The sequence below is a fragment of the Mus musculus genome, chromosome 10 (assembly GCF_000001635.26).
Source record: "Mus musculus strain C57BL/6J chromosome 10, GRCm38.p6 C57BL/6J".
Taxonomy (NCBI): Eukaryota; Metazoa; Chordata; class Mammalia; order Rodentia; family Muridae; genus Mus; species Mus musculus.
This window is the reverse complement of record NC_000076.6, coordinates 34,124,684-34,138,835: the sequence shown is the minus strand read 5'-3', so window position 1 is coordinate 34,138,835 and position 14,152 is coordinate 34,124,684. Positions and strand designations below refer to the sequence as shown.

The 14,152-nt window shown below is 43.3% G+C and overlaps 1 protein-coding gene across 1 annotated transcript; it reads left to right on the top strand.

The window, feature by feature from the left end:
- The first annotated feature begins 10,863 nt into the window (after positions 1–10,863).
- Positions 10,864–12,769, top strand: Calhm6 (calcium homeostasis modulator family member 6). The gene is made up of 2 exons (NM_175449.4): positions 10,864–11,445; positions 12,270–12,769. The coding sequence occupies exons 1-2, from the start codon at positions 10,927–10,929 to the stop codon at positions 12,690–12,692; spliced, it is 942 nt and encodes a 313-aa protein (NP_780658.2). The 5' UTR covers positions 10,864–10,926; the 3' UTR covers positions 12,693–12,769.
- The last annotated feature ends 1,383 nt before the right edge of the window (positions 12,770–14,152 follow it).

Below are 14,152 nucleotides of genomic sequence, written 5' to 3'. Positions count from 1 at the left end.
ATCTACTTATCCCCCAGGAAGACAAGATTTGACTTCTTAATGGAAGGTGTGAAGATGCAACAGGTAAGCATTTCTCATATTCAGCACACCATGCAGATAGTCAAACATCTGTCATTCACTTCGTTTTGATAAACACAGCATTATACATCAGGAAAAATGTGGCCACAATTTTTTTTTGATTTACTCATTTCTTTCTTTTGTTATATTTAATTTTTAGAGCTTTCCTTTGAATTTCTTCTACTTTTTCCAGGTTCAGGTATTTTTTGTTTTCTTTTGTGCCTCAAGGTCTTTCCTGGATCCTTCTTAAGTTTTATCTTTTTAACTGCCTCATGATAGTTTTGCATATTTGTATAGGGCATAGTGTGCTCTTGCTGTGCATGTATACACTGTGTAATAACTTTATCTAATCAATTATCATTTTCAGCATCTCAGACATTTATTATTTCTCTGAGTTGGGAGCACCCGGTTCCCTCTTCTAGCATTTTAGAAATATACAGTGAGATATTATTAACCAGAGCCACCCACTGCACGGCAGAATACTGAAGCTAGCTCGGCCTTTCCAACTGCAGTTTGGCAGTCATTACATTCTTTCTCCCTTCCTCGTCAGTTTCCATAGGTCAGCTTTTCAGCTTCCTCTTATCAGTGCCTGTTTTTGTGCGCCTGCGCTGAGTCCTTTAACTTAACTCCAGGATTACTTTTGTTGATGTAAAGAACAGGGTTTCATTCTTTTATGATTTTTCCCTTTAGTGAGCTGAAATTGTGTTGCAGAATGCTAGAATTGAAAGGTGTCATAGCAACAGCCCTTCACTTTCCATGTCTCTTCTCCTTCCCCCCTTCACTAACACTGCTCTGGCCTTGCTTCAGTCAAAACTGTCCTTAGCAACTACCTGCCCCAAAATAAAGCAGCACCCCACAGAACAGAAAAACAAACGCAGCTTTTGCCTCTTAGCCACCTAGCAGCACACTGACTAAGGAAATAATTTGCTCAGCTCTGTGTAACTGAGGACTTAATTACACTGCGTAGGTCTCACTGTCCCCATTTGATTCCTCAAGTGTGCAAAGGAGCCTTTGGTGCCTTGCTGATGGTCCAAGGGAGGCCAGCTGGCGTGCACTTGAACCACACAGCCTGAGTATGGGCTGGTGTCTTGGCTGATGGAACCATGACCGTTGTCTGTTTCACCTTCTACCCTGCTATTTATTTACAATCCCATTCACACACACATCTGCCTAATATGTGGGACTCAACAGAAGTCCCTGACGCGTGTGAAGCTGCCTGTGCTGGTGAGCTCCTTGCACATTTGAACAGTCCAACAGGGTGGGAAGGCAGAAATAGAAACTGCGTTTTAGTTCCAGACAGAGTTGGTCCTTAGCACTTGTTGGGCCTTTTACATTTGCCTAATGATAAAAGCTATGAGAACAGTCACACTTTCCCCTGATATCCTGCTGCTTCTCTGAGAAACAGCGCCCCTTCTCCCCCCTCCCAACCCCACCCCTGAGTACTCGGGCTCATTGGCTCTAGAGTCTAGGGGCTCCTTGCTATTTTTCTCCGTCAAATAAATGTGCACTTCATAGCAAAAGAAAAAAAAAAAAGAAAAAAAAAAGAAAAAAAAAAGGTGTCATAGAAGATCTAGTCCCACCTCCCCTCTTCAAGGCAGGGTTAGGTCTCCAAAAATTTTCTAACATTTGTTGAGCTAACTCTAGGTTGAATCCTCAAAATAGTCTCCTCCTCCTCCTCCTCCTCTTCCTCCTCCTCCTCCTCTTCCTCCTCCTCCTCTTACTACTACTAATTTGAATGCTATTTTTTCATTAAATCCGATGTTTTGCTTCCTAAATATCCAACGACATCAAAAGTTAACATCAGCGCCCTCTAACTCATGATGAAAAGAACAAAAAAACCTGAACCCTCTCTATTTTTATCTTGTGTTCCACCCCTTAGAGGTTCCCATTTTAATTCTTACTAGTACTGCAAGTGTGGGCTCAGGTGACACTACAAGCAGATAAAGGCCAACCACACACTTCCAGCATGAGGGCTCTGGACAGGAAGATCCCTCACTGCTGAGACATCAGAGGATCAGGGAGAAGAGGCCCGACGATCTGCAAGCCAGGGAAAATAAAAGCCAAAGCCCATGGCAGAAGGGTCAAAAAGTCACAGTGAGAGCTATTGACCTGTCACTCATTAGTAAATAGCTTGAGAGCCAAGAAAGCATCGCTGAGTGGGAGTTCAAAGATGACCTGCCAGAAGGCACGGCCTGGGCCGAGTCCTAAAGGGAAGGGAGGGTAGCTTGCCAAGTGAAGAACAGCCATCACAACACCATCCACACCATCCACTGCACCATCCACACCATCCACGGCAGCAAGAAAGCAAACAGGAAGGTGTGTTGTTGAAGTCTAAGGGATGAGTGGTGTTGGAAACCAGGTACCTGGGGTGAGGGAGAGCGTAGACATAATTGGACTGCGTAGATACTTCGTGCCAGAGTAGGGCATATGGAGCTTGTCCTGACAGCTGGAAGCATGAGGCTTTCTGACTGGAAAGCAATGCAACTCACTGGCTTGCTTTCTCTCTCTTGCCCTACACATTAAGCAATAAAACCTGTAGTTGTGACAAATGTTAAGACACAGAGCACAAAGCGCGGATTTAAATCAATGCTCCTGTGATCTTCACAGTGGTTTGTAAATATTAAAATGGCAGTACCCTTGCATTGTTCCCAATCATATTTAGGCCCCAAGGATGAAAAGTGCTGTCCTGATTCTTAATCATTCATTGCCTTTGCTTTACTTTATAGTTTTATCATAATACAACATATATGTATATATGCGTATATGTGTATATATATGTGTATATATGCATATATGTATATATGTATATATGTATATGTGTATATGTGTATATGTGCATATGTGCATATGTGCATATGTGTATATACGTATATATGTATATATGCATATATGTATATATGTATATATGTATATATACACATACTTTCAAAGTAGAATTTATGTCTTAGACTTTTAAAATTGTTTATAAATGAAATCACATTAAATAGATGGTGGTGGTGGTGCACACCTTTAACTCTAGTGCTCAGGAGGCAGAGGCAGGCAGATCTCTGAATTCAAGGCCAGCCTGGCCAATAAGTGAGTTCTAGGACAGCCAACGCTACACAGAGGAACTTCATCTCGAAAAATATATATATATACTAAATATATTTTGAAGATTTAATTTTATCACTCACCATATTTTATTTGTTTTTTTGGGGGGGGGTGAGACAGGGTTTCTTTGCCACCATCAACTTCAACATCACATTTTAAAGATTTGTCTTTGCTAATTGTTGCCACAGTAATATTTATTGTTGCACATTACTATATATTGCTCACTTATTTGAATACTGTATAGGTTACAGCTTGTCTGTTGTTGGATACTTGATTTCTTTACCAGTTCTTATCAAGATCCTGCCTCCCAGACTTCTCTAAGGGCCTTAATGGCAGTCTCCAGCCCCTCTACATGGGGAAGTAGCCAGGCCCCACACTACAGAAAACAAAAACAAACAAACAAACAAACAAACAAACAAAAACTCCCAAGACCAGGCAGCAAAATCCCCCCCAATCCCAGGCCACCCTGAAAAGCTCCGCTCCCCCTCCCCCAAGAAATCCTATATAAAGCCTGACTCCTGCTCAGTTTCTATGTCTTTCCCAGAACATCTTCTGTGTGAGGTTTGTTGTTCCAGGAAGGTAATGGGATGTCCTATGGGCTCCCTGGGGCACAGGGGTGTGCAGTCTCCCCGTTTCTCTGTCTCTCACCCTCTCTCTTCTTCCTCCTCCTCTTCTTCTTCCCTCTTCTTCCCCTTCTTCCTCTCTTCTCTGTCTCTCTTTCTTCTTCTTCCTCTCCTCTCTCTTCTTCTCCTTCCTCTCTTCTCTTCTCTTCTCTCTTCTCTCTCTTCTCTCTCTCTCTCTCTCTGACTTTTTTTCGGGACTCTCTGTGTAGCTCTGGCTGTCACTTTGTAGATCAGGCTTGCCTCAAACTCACAGAAAATCTGTCTACCTTTGTCTGCGCTTGTGGAATCATTCAAATTTTTTATTTCTTTCTCATTTGTCTTTTTTGCTTTTCTTCTTTCTGTTTTATTCCCCACCCCTTCCTGATGCTAGGGCTTGAACCCAGAACTCGTGCCTATAAGCAACCACTCTACCACTGAGCTGCAGGTCAGCCTCTCTCACCAGAGTAAATCTCTGGGTCTCTTTCTGTACTCTGTGTACTCAACTCTCCTGCTAATCCCTACCAACTACTCTTCCCTTCACTGTCTCCAGAGTTTTGCATTTTCCAGAAGTTCCTAGAACTGTACCATACAGTGAGTAACCTGTGAGGTTGGCTTCTTTCACTTAAGTGGTATTAAGTGCTTCGAGTTTCATCATGACTTTTATATTTTTGGGAGAGGGGGCAGAGCTATGTGAGTGAGTAGGTTTTGAGACAGGGTTTCTCTGTGTAGCCCTGGCTGTCCTGGAACTCTCTGTAAATCAGGCTGGCCTTCAACTCAGAGATCTGCCTGCCTTTGCCTCCCAAGTGTTGGGATTAAAGGTGTGTACCCCCACCCTCCACTGCCCAGCTTATGTCTTTTATATACTGACAGCATGTTTTTTTAAATGAAATAATCTTCCATTGTCTGCATGTACATTATTTGTTTGTTTACTGAAGGACAGCTAGATTATTTGGAGAGTAATGACTAAAGCTGCTATAAACATCTGTGTGCAGGTTTTCTGTTGGACATATGTTCTTGCCTACCTTAGGTAGATACCAAAGTGTCACAAATACTCAATAGTAAGGTGAGAGTACTTTAGTTGTTTTAGGATTTTTATTGTTGTGAAAAGATGCCATGATTATGGCAACTCTTATACAAAGAAATCATTTAATTGGGGCTGATTTAGAGCTCAGAGATTTAGTCCATGACCATCATGGCAGGGAACATGGTGGCATGCAGGCAGATGTGCTGCTGGAGTGGTAGTTGAGAGTTCTACATTAAAAAAAAAAAGATTTATTTTTTATTTTTATGCATATGAGTACACTGTAGTGGTACAGATGGTTGTGAGCCTTCATGTGGTTGTTGGGAATTGAGTTTTTAGGACCGTTGCTTGTTCTGGCCTAAAGATTTTTTTATTATTATATATAAGCACACTGTACCTGTCTTCAGATGTGTCAGATCTCATTACGGGTGGTTGTGAGCCACCATGTGGGTGCTGGGATTTGAACTCAGGACCTTCGGAAGAGCAGTCAGTGCTCTTCTGAGCCATCTCACCAGCTACAAAAGTTCTACATCTTGGTCCACAGGTTGCAAGGAAAGGTTGTGTGTCACAGTGAGCATAGCTTGAGCATATAAAGAGACCTCAAAGCCCGCCCCCCACAGTGACACACTTCCTCCACAAAGCCACACCCACCCCAATAAGGTCACACCTCCTAAGAGTGCCACTTTTAGAAAAAGGTCTGCTTCATGAAGAGGAGATATCCAATCTGAAAAGTAGTCCTGGAACAGAATTAAACTGCATAGAAAACTGAGTCGTGCCTGCCAGCAACTCAATTTTTCTAAATTGAAAACCTAGTATCTTTAACATTAAAATTCTAATAAAAATGATCTGGGCAGTGGTGGCTCATGCCTTTAATGCCAGCACACAAGAGACAGAGGCAGGTGGATCAGTTCAAGGTCAGACTGGTCCAAGTTCCAAGAAAGCCAAAGCTACACAGAGAAACTGTCTCCAAATATAACCAAACAAAACAAAAATCTAAAAGAGAATTAAGTTTAAGCGTAATATGAGTACTATTGAAGGTATAGGGTAACTGCTGGATGTGTAAGTGAAAATATCTATTGAGCAACTGTAATCGTCCGTGCAGAACTTGGAAAAGAGAAGACGACTTTGGGCATGTTGACATGTAGTCCATGGTAAAGAGCATTGGTAAGGTGCAGGACGCTTGAACATTTACTATGTGCTGGAACTATTACAAATATGTTACATATAACATTTCATTTAGTCTCTGCAACCCAATGGACAAGGCAAATGCAGTTTCATTTTATAGATGAGAAAACAGAGGCGCGGGAAGGTTCACTTGCCTGCCAAGTTGACATAGTGGTGTAGTCAAGAGGAAGTTAATCAGGTAAGGATTGAGCTTTGGTGGGTAACAATATTAATGGTAAGAGGAGGCAGAGAACCTGGGATCAACAGTCAAAGAGCTGGGAAGGGAGAGAGAAAACAGTCATTGTTGCCAAATTTGGATTAGTTTAATATGGAAAGTACTGCAGGTGTATGGTACTACAGAAGTAGAGTACCACCCCTACCCCCAACCCCGCCCCTGTGCAATCTGGCTTAGAGTTTAGCCATGAATAAAACCTCTTCCATCTAGGTCCATAGCTTCCAGAAAAGGAAGTAAAGCCTTTAAAATTTTCTAAAAATAAAGTACAAAAAAATAGTTATTGCTCTTTGGTCACTTCTAACAGCTTGAGTAAAAATGAATATCCTTCTCTAGATAGTTGAGTTACACGTAGTTATGGGAAGGTGGTAGAAAAACAAGGGACCCAATAGGCAAGACACTTGTGCTGAGAAAACTGAGCAGACTTATGCAAACACACAGCAGGAAGTCCTGGGAGATTCCTGGTTCTGCCCATGCCTCAAGCTTCAGCAACCCCCACTGGTGACTGATGAAGATGAGTGGGAGTGGGTATCCAGGTAGCTACTCACCTGCACCTGGAACCTCCCCCAAGGCTCTGTCTTCTGAATGCTGCCCTGTTCTTCTGTGGATAGGGTGACTACTATATGTCACAAAGTTGACATTTCAAGGTGTCTTCAGCTCTGACATAAGTAGCCTGCCCAAACAGGCCTGACCTAGAAGGGGCTGGAGTTGTAAGTTGAAGAAAACATGCATAGTTCTGACTGCAAAACCAGAAGAGAAACTCTAAGTTTGTCTTTTGTCTTTCACCCACTAATTATTGCCACAGACATTTACTGACCATCTACAGTATTCTAGGTACAGTTACAATGTTGACTTAACAAATTAAGCCAAGCTTGATCTTCATACTCATGGACTTTATAATCTAGTTGGTGAGCTAAACAGAAAATAGCAAACATCAAATTAACTACCTCAAAACTGTCACCTGCAATAAGGAAACCAAGATGGAGCTGGAAGAAAAATAAGACAAGAATATGAAAGTCTTAGAAAAGGCCATGGGAAGTGCTGCTAAAACTGTTCTCACACGTGCCATGGAGTCACAAGTATGGACCGTATTTCCCCTTTCCCTTGTGGTTAACTGAAGCCCATAATTGCTTCTGTTCAGCTGTTGCTGTCTGAGCAGGGCACTTCCCTAAAAGAAACCCCATAATATTTGGCATGGTTTTGGCAGCCAGTGATAGGTAGCATAGACATTGATCAGCTTTCATTATGAAATGGAACAAAATGTTATTTAACCAAGGAAAAATGTGGCTTTCAGTGGTGGGAGAGAGTAGAGCACTCCTAGTGTGTGTTTGCTGCTATGGTTAGGATTTGGCAAGGTTATATAAGTTCACAGAGAATTGGCTCCTTTGTAAACAAGAAAGGAACAGGGCTATTTCAGAAATTGGAGCTTTGCAAAATTACAAATTCTTTATAGACTTTATAGAGTACAAACAGAAAGATAGGAATTAATAAATTACTGAAAGACAAATCCCATTAAAGTAACTGTGGATAAGGTCAAAGGCAAAGTGTGGCCTCTAGACCTATTGGTAATGATGCTCAATAAATAAGGCATATCAGGACTGAGAGTATTCAAGGATCCTACTAGATGTGCAGTCAGGGCAAAGACAAAATTAGGTGTAGCTTTTCCAACAGAGGCTCATAGATTATGTAGGCTCAAGTTACCTGCAGCAGCGGTGGGGGTGAATCTAATGGATCTGAGAAACAACTTTCCAAAAACAAATGCAAACATTAACAAGAATACTTGACCAGAATCAAAGATACTTATTAAATTTTAGGAGGGATTTAGAGTTACAAAATCATAAGCTCAAGCAGGCATATGTTCCTTTAGCATTACACAAATAAAACACAGGCAAAGAAAATTGCTTGGTAGCCCAAAGTGCCTATACCTTTGTATGTAGTGGAGGAGAAGACCGTCAAGAAACTGGAAGACACAGAATCAAGGAATGTTTGTACTCATCTCAGAATTGAACAGGACAGTCTGAAATTATACACGGCTTCCTTTCTCTCCTTTTAGGATGGAGTACTTCCTGCAGATGTCATGGCTGTCTTCACTGTGTACTTTTTACAAAGAACAGATTGATCTATGATTACCATTTTACAGGTCTGTCAATCAAAAGGAGCCACATGAAAACGTGACATGATATTGGGGTGACCACATACTACCTGAAGACTCTGAACTTGGATGGCAAAAATTTAAGACTAAAAATGCCTTAGTTAAGAGGCTGGAAAACTGTACTTTTGTTAGGTTTTAGTTATGGAAAACTTGAATAAAGTCACCTGCCCAAAGGTTACAAACACAGCAAGGTTCTTTTTGATGGAATATGAAAATCATGGATGAGGAAGAAAATATGAGAGGGATGAAGATGAAGAATCATCTAGCAATGAGAAGGAAATTAGCCAAGACACATGGAAAAGAAGATGACACCATGAAAAAATCCTGATCTGGGCTTGGCTTCTAGCCATAGATGAAAAGAGGGGCTCTCACTACACTTTGTCCAGCTTTAGTGCTAGGTACTATGGCAGTCTCTGTTGTGTATAGCTAGGAAGGCAAGTGGCCTAAGAAAGGAATAAATGTTTCTTGACCCATGTCAAAAATTTATACTTATTATATGAGACAAAGCCAGCCTAGTGGCTGGGAAGATAATTTATTGTGAACTATCTGCCACCCCCGTTCTGTTGTTCCCCTCGGGGCATCCAGTCTCCTGGGCTGTACTAGAGGAAATGTTGCTTAGCTAGGGTGAGTACAAAATAGGATCTCAGCACTGCGTACGTGAGAAGCAGCCTTTTAGGGAGACAGTTTCAGCGAGACAGCTCGTTTAATTGTGGGGGAACAAAGGCTATTATTTGGGGAGTTGGATAAAGGCTTTCTGGGTGAGTGTACATCATGGGCCAGGGTCAGGGTGCTGGAAATGCTTTATTTGCATGAAGAGGAATTCCACGTGCTTGCTGGACATGTCCCTATAAGGAAAGAGGAAGTTTAACCTGGCCACCAGGCTATGTGGCCACTTCAAGGGTGGCAGAGGTATAGGGTGGAAGGCTATATGCACTTGGATATGCAGATCCAGGGCAGGCAGGGAGCAGTCCTGCTCCTGCGGGTCTCAGAATGAGATTTTGGGGGTTGGGACATGCCTAGGCCTCTCTGGCTCTGGGCTGGTTCCCCCGGTTGCATGGCTCCCTCGCTTCACAAACTATCTACTCAAGCTCTGTGTGGATGCCATCCTTGTGTTGGGCTAAGGGCCATATGAATTATTTTGAGTAGTACGAAGTGCCTGTGCCTATTCCTTGGCCTAAAACTGTGAACACATTTGGAGCCTTAAATGATATGCAATAAAGTTAACTGTTGTACATTCTCAGGGAAAAGGAGAGTAAGTTGTAACCTGCCAAACTGATCACTCTTTCTGCCATGTACATGCACCAAATGCAGTTTTCTCATCAGCTGCTGGACTTACAGAATGCCTGAGCTCAAAGCTCGTGCTCTTTCTAGCTTTCTCCACTTCATTGGGAGTTATGAAATAGTAGAGTTCAATGTCACAGCCTTGCTTAGAGTTTGTATCAGAAGAACTACCAGGAGGGGAATGAAAACAGGAGTCATGTTAGATGTAGCTTCAACTTAAAAACTGTTTGGTTTAACTAGCATTCTGCTTTGGTTTCTGTGCTGTTGTTGTTTGTTTTGTTTTGGAACAGGGTTGGTCTCACGGTAGAGTTTTGGCTGCCCTGGAATTCCAGATATAGATCAGGCTAGCTTTGAACTCACAGAGATCCACCTGTCTGTCTCTGCCTTCCCAATGCTACGATTAAAGGCTAGGATTAAAGACATCTCTCACTCTCAGTTTTACTGTGGTTTAGCTTATGAAAGAAAAATGAAATGTTCCTGTTTCCTGTAAATGTTGTGGGTTTTTGTAACTGGGACTTGGCTTTGGCATTAGGGCTGCTGCAATAGAGAAAAATTCAGAAGTTTTCCGAGCTTGGTCATCTGCCTACACTGTAAGAGGTCACTTTGGGTTGGAGGAAAGCAAAGAAACAGAACCGGAGTTTTCTTGAAAGCGTTCCAGAACTGAGGGAGTCATGTGACTGGGACCTCAGCCTTCTGCTCTGTCCTTTGCAGTTTGGATCCTGGAAGGCTGGCTAGGGGCTAAGAAAGAACGAAAAAGGAGCAGGCATGCAGACACAATGAGGCGGGGGTCAGGTGGGTCTCCCCTTAGCTTGTATATTAGGTACAGCACGGAAAAGGGGTTAGATTGGGAAGCCATCTCTGTAGGGCAGAAGTCACAGCCTATAAACTTCCAGGAGAAGGCTGCAATTGCTAGTTTTACATGCACCGGTCAACTGTTTATAAACATACTCAGACTCCCAAGGACAGCTTTGCTGTTACTTTTGACTGTGACCTGTACGGGTAATGGCTCCTGCGAATTTACATGGACCAATCAGTCTCACAGGCTGCCCATGTTGAGATACACAGTCATTCAGATCTTCTCTTTGCTCAGGACTTTTCTGCTCCCTACAGTCTTGGGATGTGGAGTGGATCTTAGGAGATCAAAGATCACAGGGACTTTATTTGTGGGACTTTACCAGAACTGGTGTGATTGAAAAAAAAGAAAGTGAAACCCGGAAGGGTTTCCTTTTTGAAAGTTGCTTCAAAGCACGATGTAAAGTACAGTACACGGTTCACTCAACCTTCCTGAGAAGCAGAGCCTGTGGGGTGTCCAGTGTGAGCAGAACCCATGGAAAAGTTCAAGGCAGTGCTGGACCTGCAGAGAAAGCACCGCAACGCCCTGGGCTATAGCCTGGTGACCCTACTGACGGCTGGTGGGGAGAAGATCTTCTCCTCAGTGGTGTTCCAGTGTCCCTGCACTGCCACCTGGAACCTGCCCTACGGCCTGGTGTTCCTGCTGGTGCCTGCCCTCGCGCTTTTCCTCCTGGGATATGCGCTGAGCGCGCGCACATGGCGCCTGCTCACCGGCTGCTGCTCCCGGAGCGCGCGATTCAGTTCGGGGTTGCGCAGCGCGTTCGTGTGCGCCCAGCTCAGCATGACCGCGGCATTCGCGCCCCTCACCTGGGTGGCCGTGGCGCTGCTCGAGGGCTCTTTCTACCAATGTGCTGTCAGCGGGAGCGCGCGCTTGGCGCCATACCTGTGCAAGGGCCGCGACCCCAACTGCAATGCCACGCTACCGCAGGCTCCCTGCAACAAGCAGAAGGTGGAAATGCAGGAGATCCTGAGCCAGCTCAAGGCTCAGTCTCAGGTCAGGCTCTGGGAGCGATGGGGAGGCTCAGAGGCGCGAGGAAGTCAGTGACTTTTCTCTAGACCAGGGACTGAATATTTAAATAGGGAAATTTGTCCCCTCAGTAGGAGCCGAAGTACTTTTTATGTTATTCTTTAGTGTTTCCTTCCACTGTGTAGCAAAGCCTCAGGACAGGTGAATTTTGTATATTCTGGGAAAACTAGAAGCATTATTACATTAGAACCTATCTTGCCAGCCCCAAACACACTATCCACACATTTAGAAAGCCCCGGGGCGCGGGAGGAGGAGATGCTCTTTATAATGAGTACCCTTTCTAGAAGCCCCACATTTTCAGTTACAGGGGAGTGATACGTGAGCTCTTTTTTGTATATTTTACATGACTTGGACTAATGGACTATTGTTGACTTTCTAAAACAGCAGTAGGGTTGTTGTACTGTGTTGTGTGTGTGTGTGTGTGGTGGAGGATAGTTTTTTTGTTTTGTTTTTTTCTTTCTTTCTTTTCTTTTCTTTTTTCTTTTTTTTTCGAGATAGGGTTTCTCTGTTCAGCCCTGGTTGTCCTGGAACTCAGGCTATAGACCAGGCTGGCCTTGAACTCAGAAATCTGCCTACCTCTGCCTCCCAAGTGCTGGGATTAAAGGTGTGCGCCACCGCCGCCCAGCTGGTGGAGGATAATTACTACCAACAGTTCTTTTTCTAAAGGGCTTAAGACAAGACTTGTTCACTATCAAAGCTGGTAAATAGTTTAGTAAATACTTTATCTCGGGCTTTTAAATTTTTATAATGTCAAAAGTCACTAAGTTGCCTTCCTGTTTTGTTTCCTGTAGGTGTTCGGTTGGATTCTGATAGCTGCCGTTATTATCTTACTTCTTCTTGTTAAGTCTGTGACCCGATGCTTCTCTCCGGTTAGTTATCTGCAGTTAAAATTCTGGGAAATCTATTGGGAAAAGGAGAAGCAGATTCTTCAAAATCAAGCTGCAGAGAATGCGACACAGTTGGCCGAAGAGAATGTTAGATGTTTCTTTGAGTGCTCGAAGCCGAAGGAATGCAACACTCCAAGCAGTAAAGACTGGCAGGAAATCTCAGCGTTGTACACATTCAATCCCAAGAACCAGTTCTACAGCATGCTGCACAAGTATGTTAGCAGAGAAGAAATGAGCGGCAGTGTCCGCTCTGTGGAAGGAGATGCAGTGATCCCTGCCCTTGGCTTTGTAGATGACATGTCCATGACTAACACTCACGAACTATGATCTTACACAAGAACAGAAAAAAAAAATGTTTTGAATTGTTGCTTTTATATAAAAAAATAAATATTGGTATATTTTAAGGCTGTTTCTCCCAAGTTTTGAGACTTAATTCTGAAACTGTAACAAACTTTTAACCTTTGTATTATATTGGTTTTTTTTCTATTATTTATTTGCTTTACATCCCAATTGCAGCCCCCTCTTTCTGCCCAATCCTCCTGTCATATAGACCCTCCTCCACTGTCCCCTCCCCTTCTCCTCTAAGAAGGGAACCCCACCCCACCCCCACTGGCATATCAAGTCACTGCAGGACTAGGCACATCCTCTCCCAGTGAAGGCAGACAAGACAGCCCAGTTAGGGAAACAGGATGCACAGACAGGGAACAGAGTCAGGGACAGCCCCCTCTCCAGTTTTTGGGGAGCCCTCATGAAGACCAAGCTGCACTTCTGCTACATATGGGGTGGGGGCAGGCCCTAGGTTCAGCCCATATATACTCTTTGGTTAGTGGTTCAGGCTCTGGGCCTTCCCCAAGGGACCAGGTTAGTTGACTCTGTTGGTCTTCCTGTGGAGTCCCTATCCCCTTGTGTTCCTCAATCTTTCCCCTAACTCTTCCACAAGACTCCTGGAGCTCTGTCTAATGGTTGGCTGGGGGTCTCTGTATTTGTTTCCATCAGCTGCTGGATGGAGCCTCTCAGAGACCAGTTATGCTAGGCTGCTGTCTGCAAGCAAAACAGAGTATCATTAATAGTGTCTGGATTGGTTCTTTCCCATAGGGATGACTCTCAAGTTGAGCCAGCCATTGTTTGGCCATTTGCTCAATCTATTCCATCTTTATTCCTGCTTCTGTTGTATGTGAGTTGGTGTCCATATCCCTCCACTGATACAAACTCTAAGCAAGGCTTGCATTCCTTCAGCTTCAAGCACTCAAACATCTAACATTCTCTTTGGCCAACTGTGTCGCATGATCTTTAGTTTGACTTTGAAGAATCTGTTTCTCCTTTCCAAATAGATTTCCCAGAATTTTAACTGCAGATAACACTGGACTCTTTTTAAATTTCTTCCTTGACCCAGTAGTCATTGATTAGAGAGTTTCATGTTTATCTTCATGTTCATCTTCATGTTCAGTTTCCATGAGTGTGTAGGCTTTTTGCCGTTCCTGTTGTGGAAGTCCAGCCTTAATACATGGCATTCTGATAAGATACAGAGGGTTATTTCAATCTTCTTGTTTCTGTTGAAGCTGGCTTTGCAGTCTAGTATATGCTCAATTTTGGAGAAAGTTCCTGAGGTGCTGAGAAGAAGGTACATTCTTTTGTGTTTATGTGAAATGTTTTATAGATGTCTTTTAGGTTCATTTGATTCATAAGGATTGTTAATTCCATTATTTCTTTGTTTAGTTTCTGTCTTGATGACTTGTCCATTGTGAGAATGGGGTGTTGAAGTCTCCCACTAATGTGTGGAATTTGAT

Coding starts and splice junctions, on each gene's coding strand:
- Calhm6 (NM_175449.4), top strand. CDS start 10,927: ATGGAAAAGTTCAAGGCAGTGCTGGACCTGCAGAGAAAGCACCGCAAC. Junction 11,446..12,269: donor AGCTCAAGGCTCAGTCTCAG/GTCAGGCTCTGG, acceptor TGTTTCCTGTAG/GTGTTCGGTTGGATTCTGAT.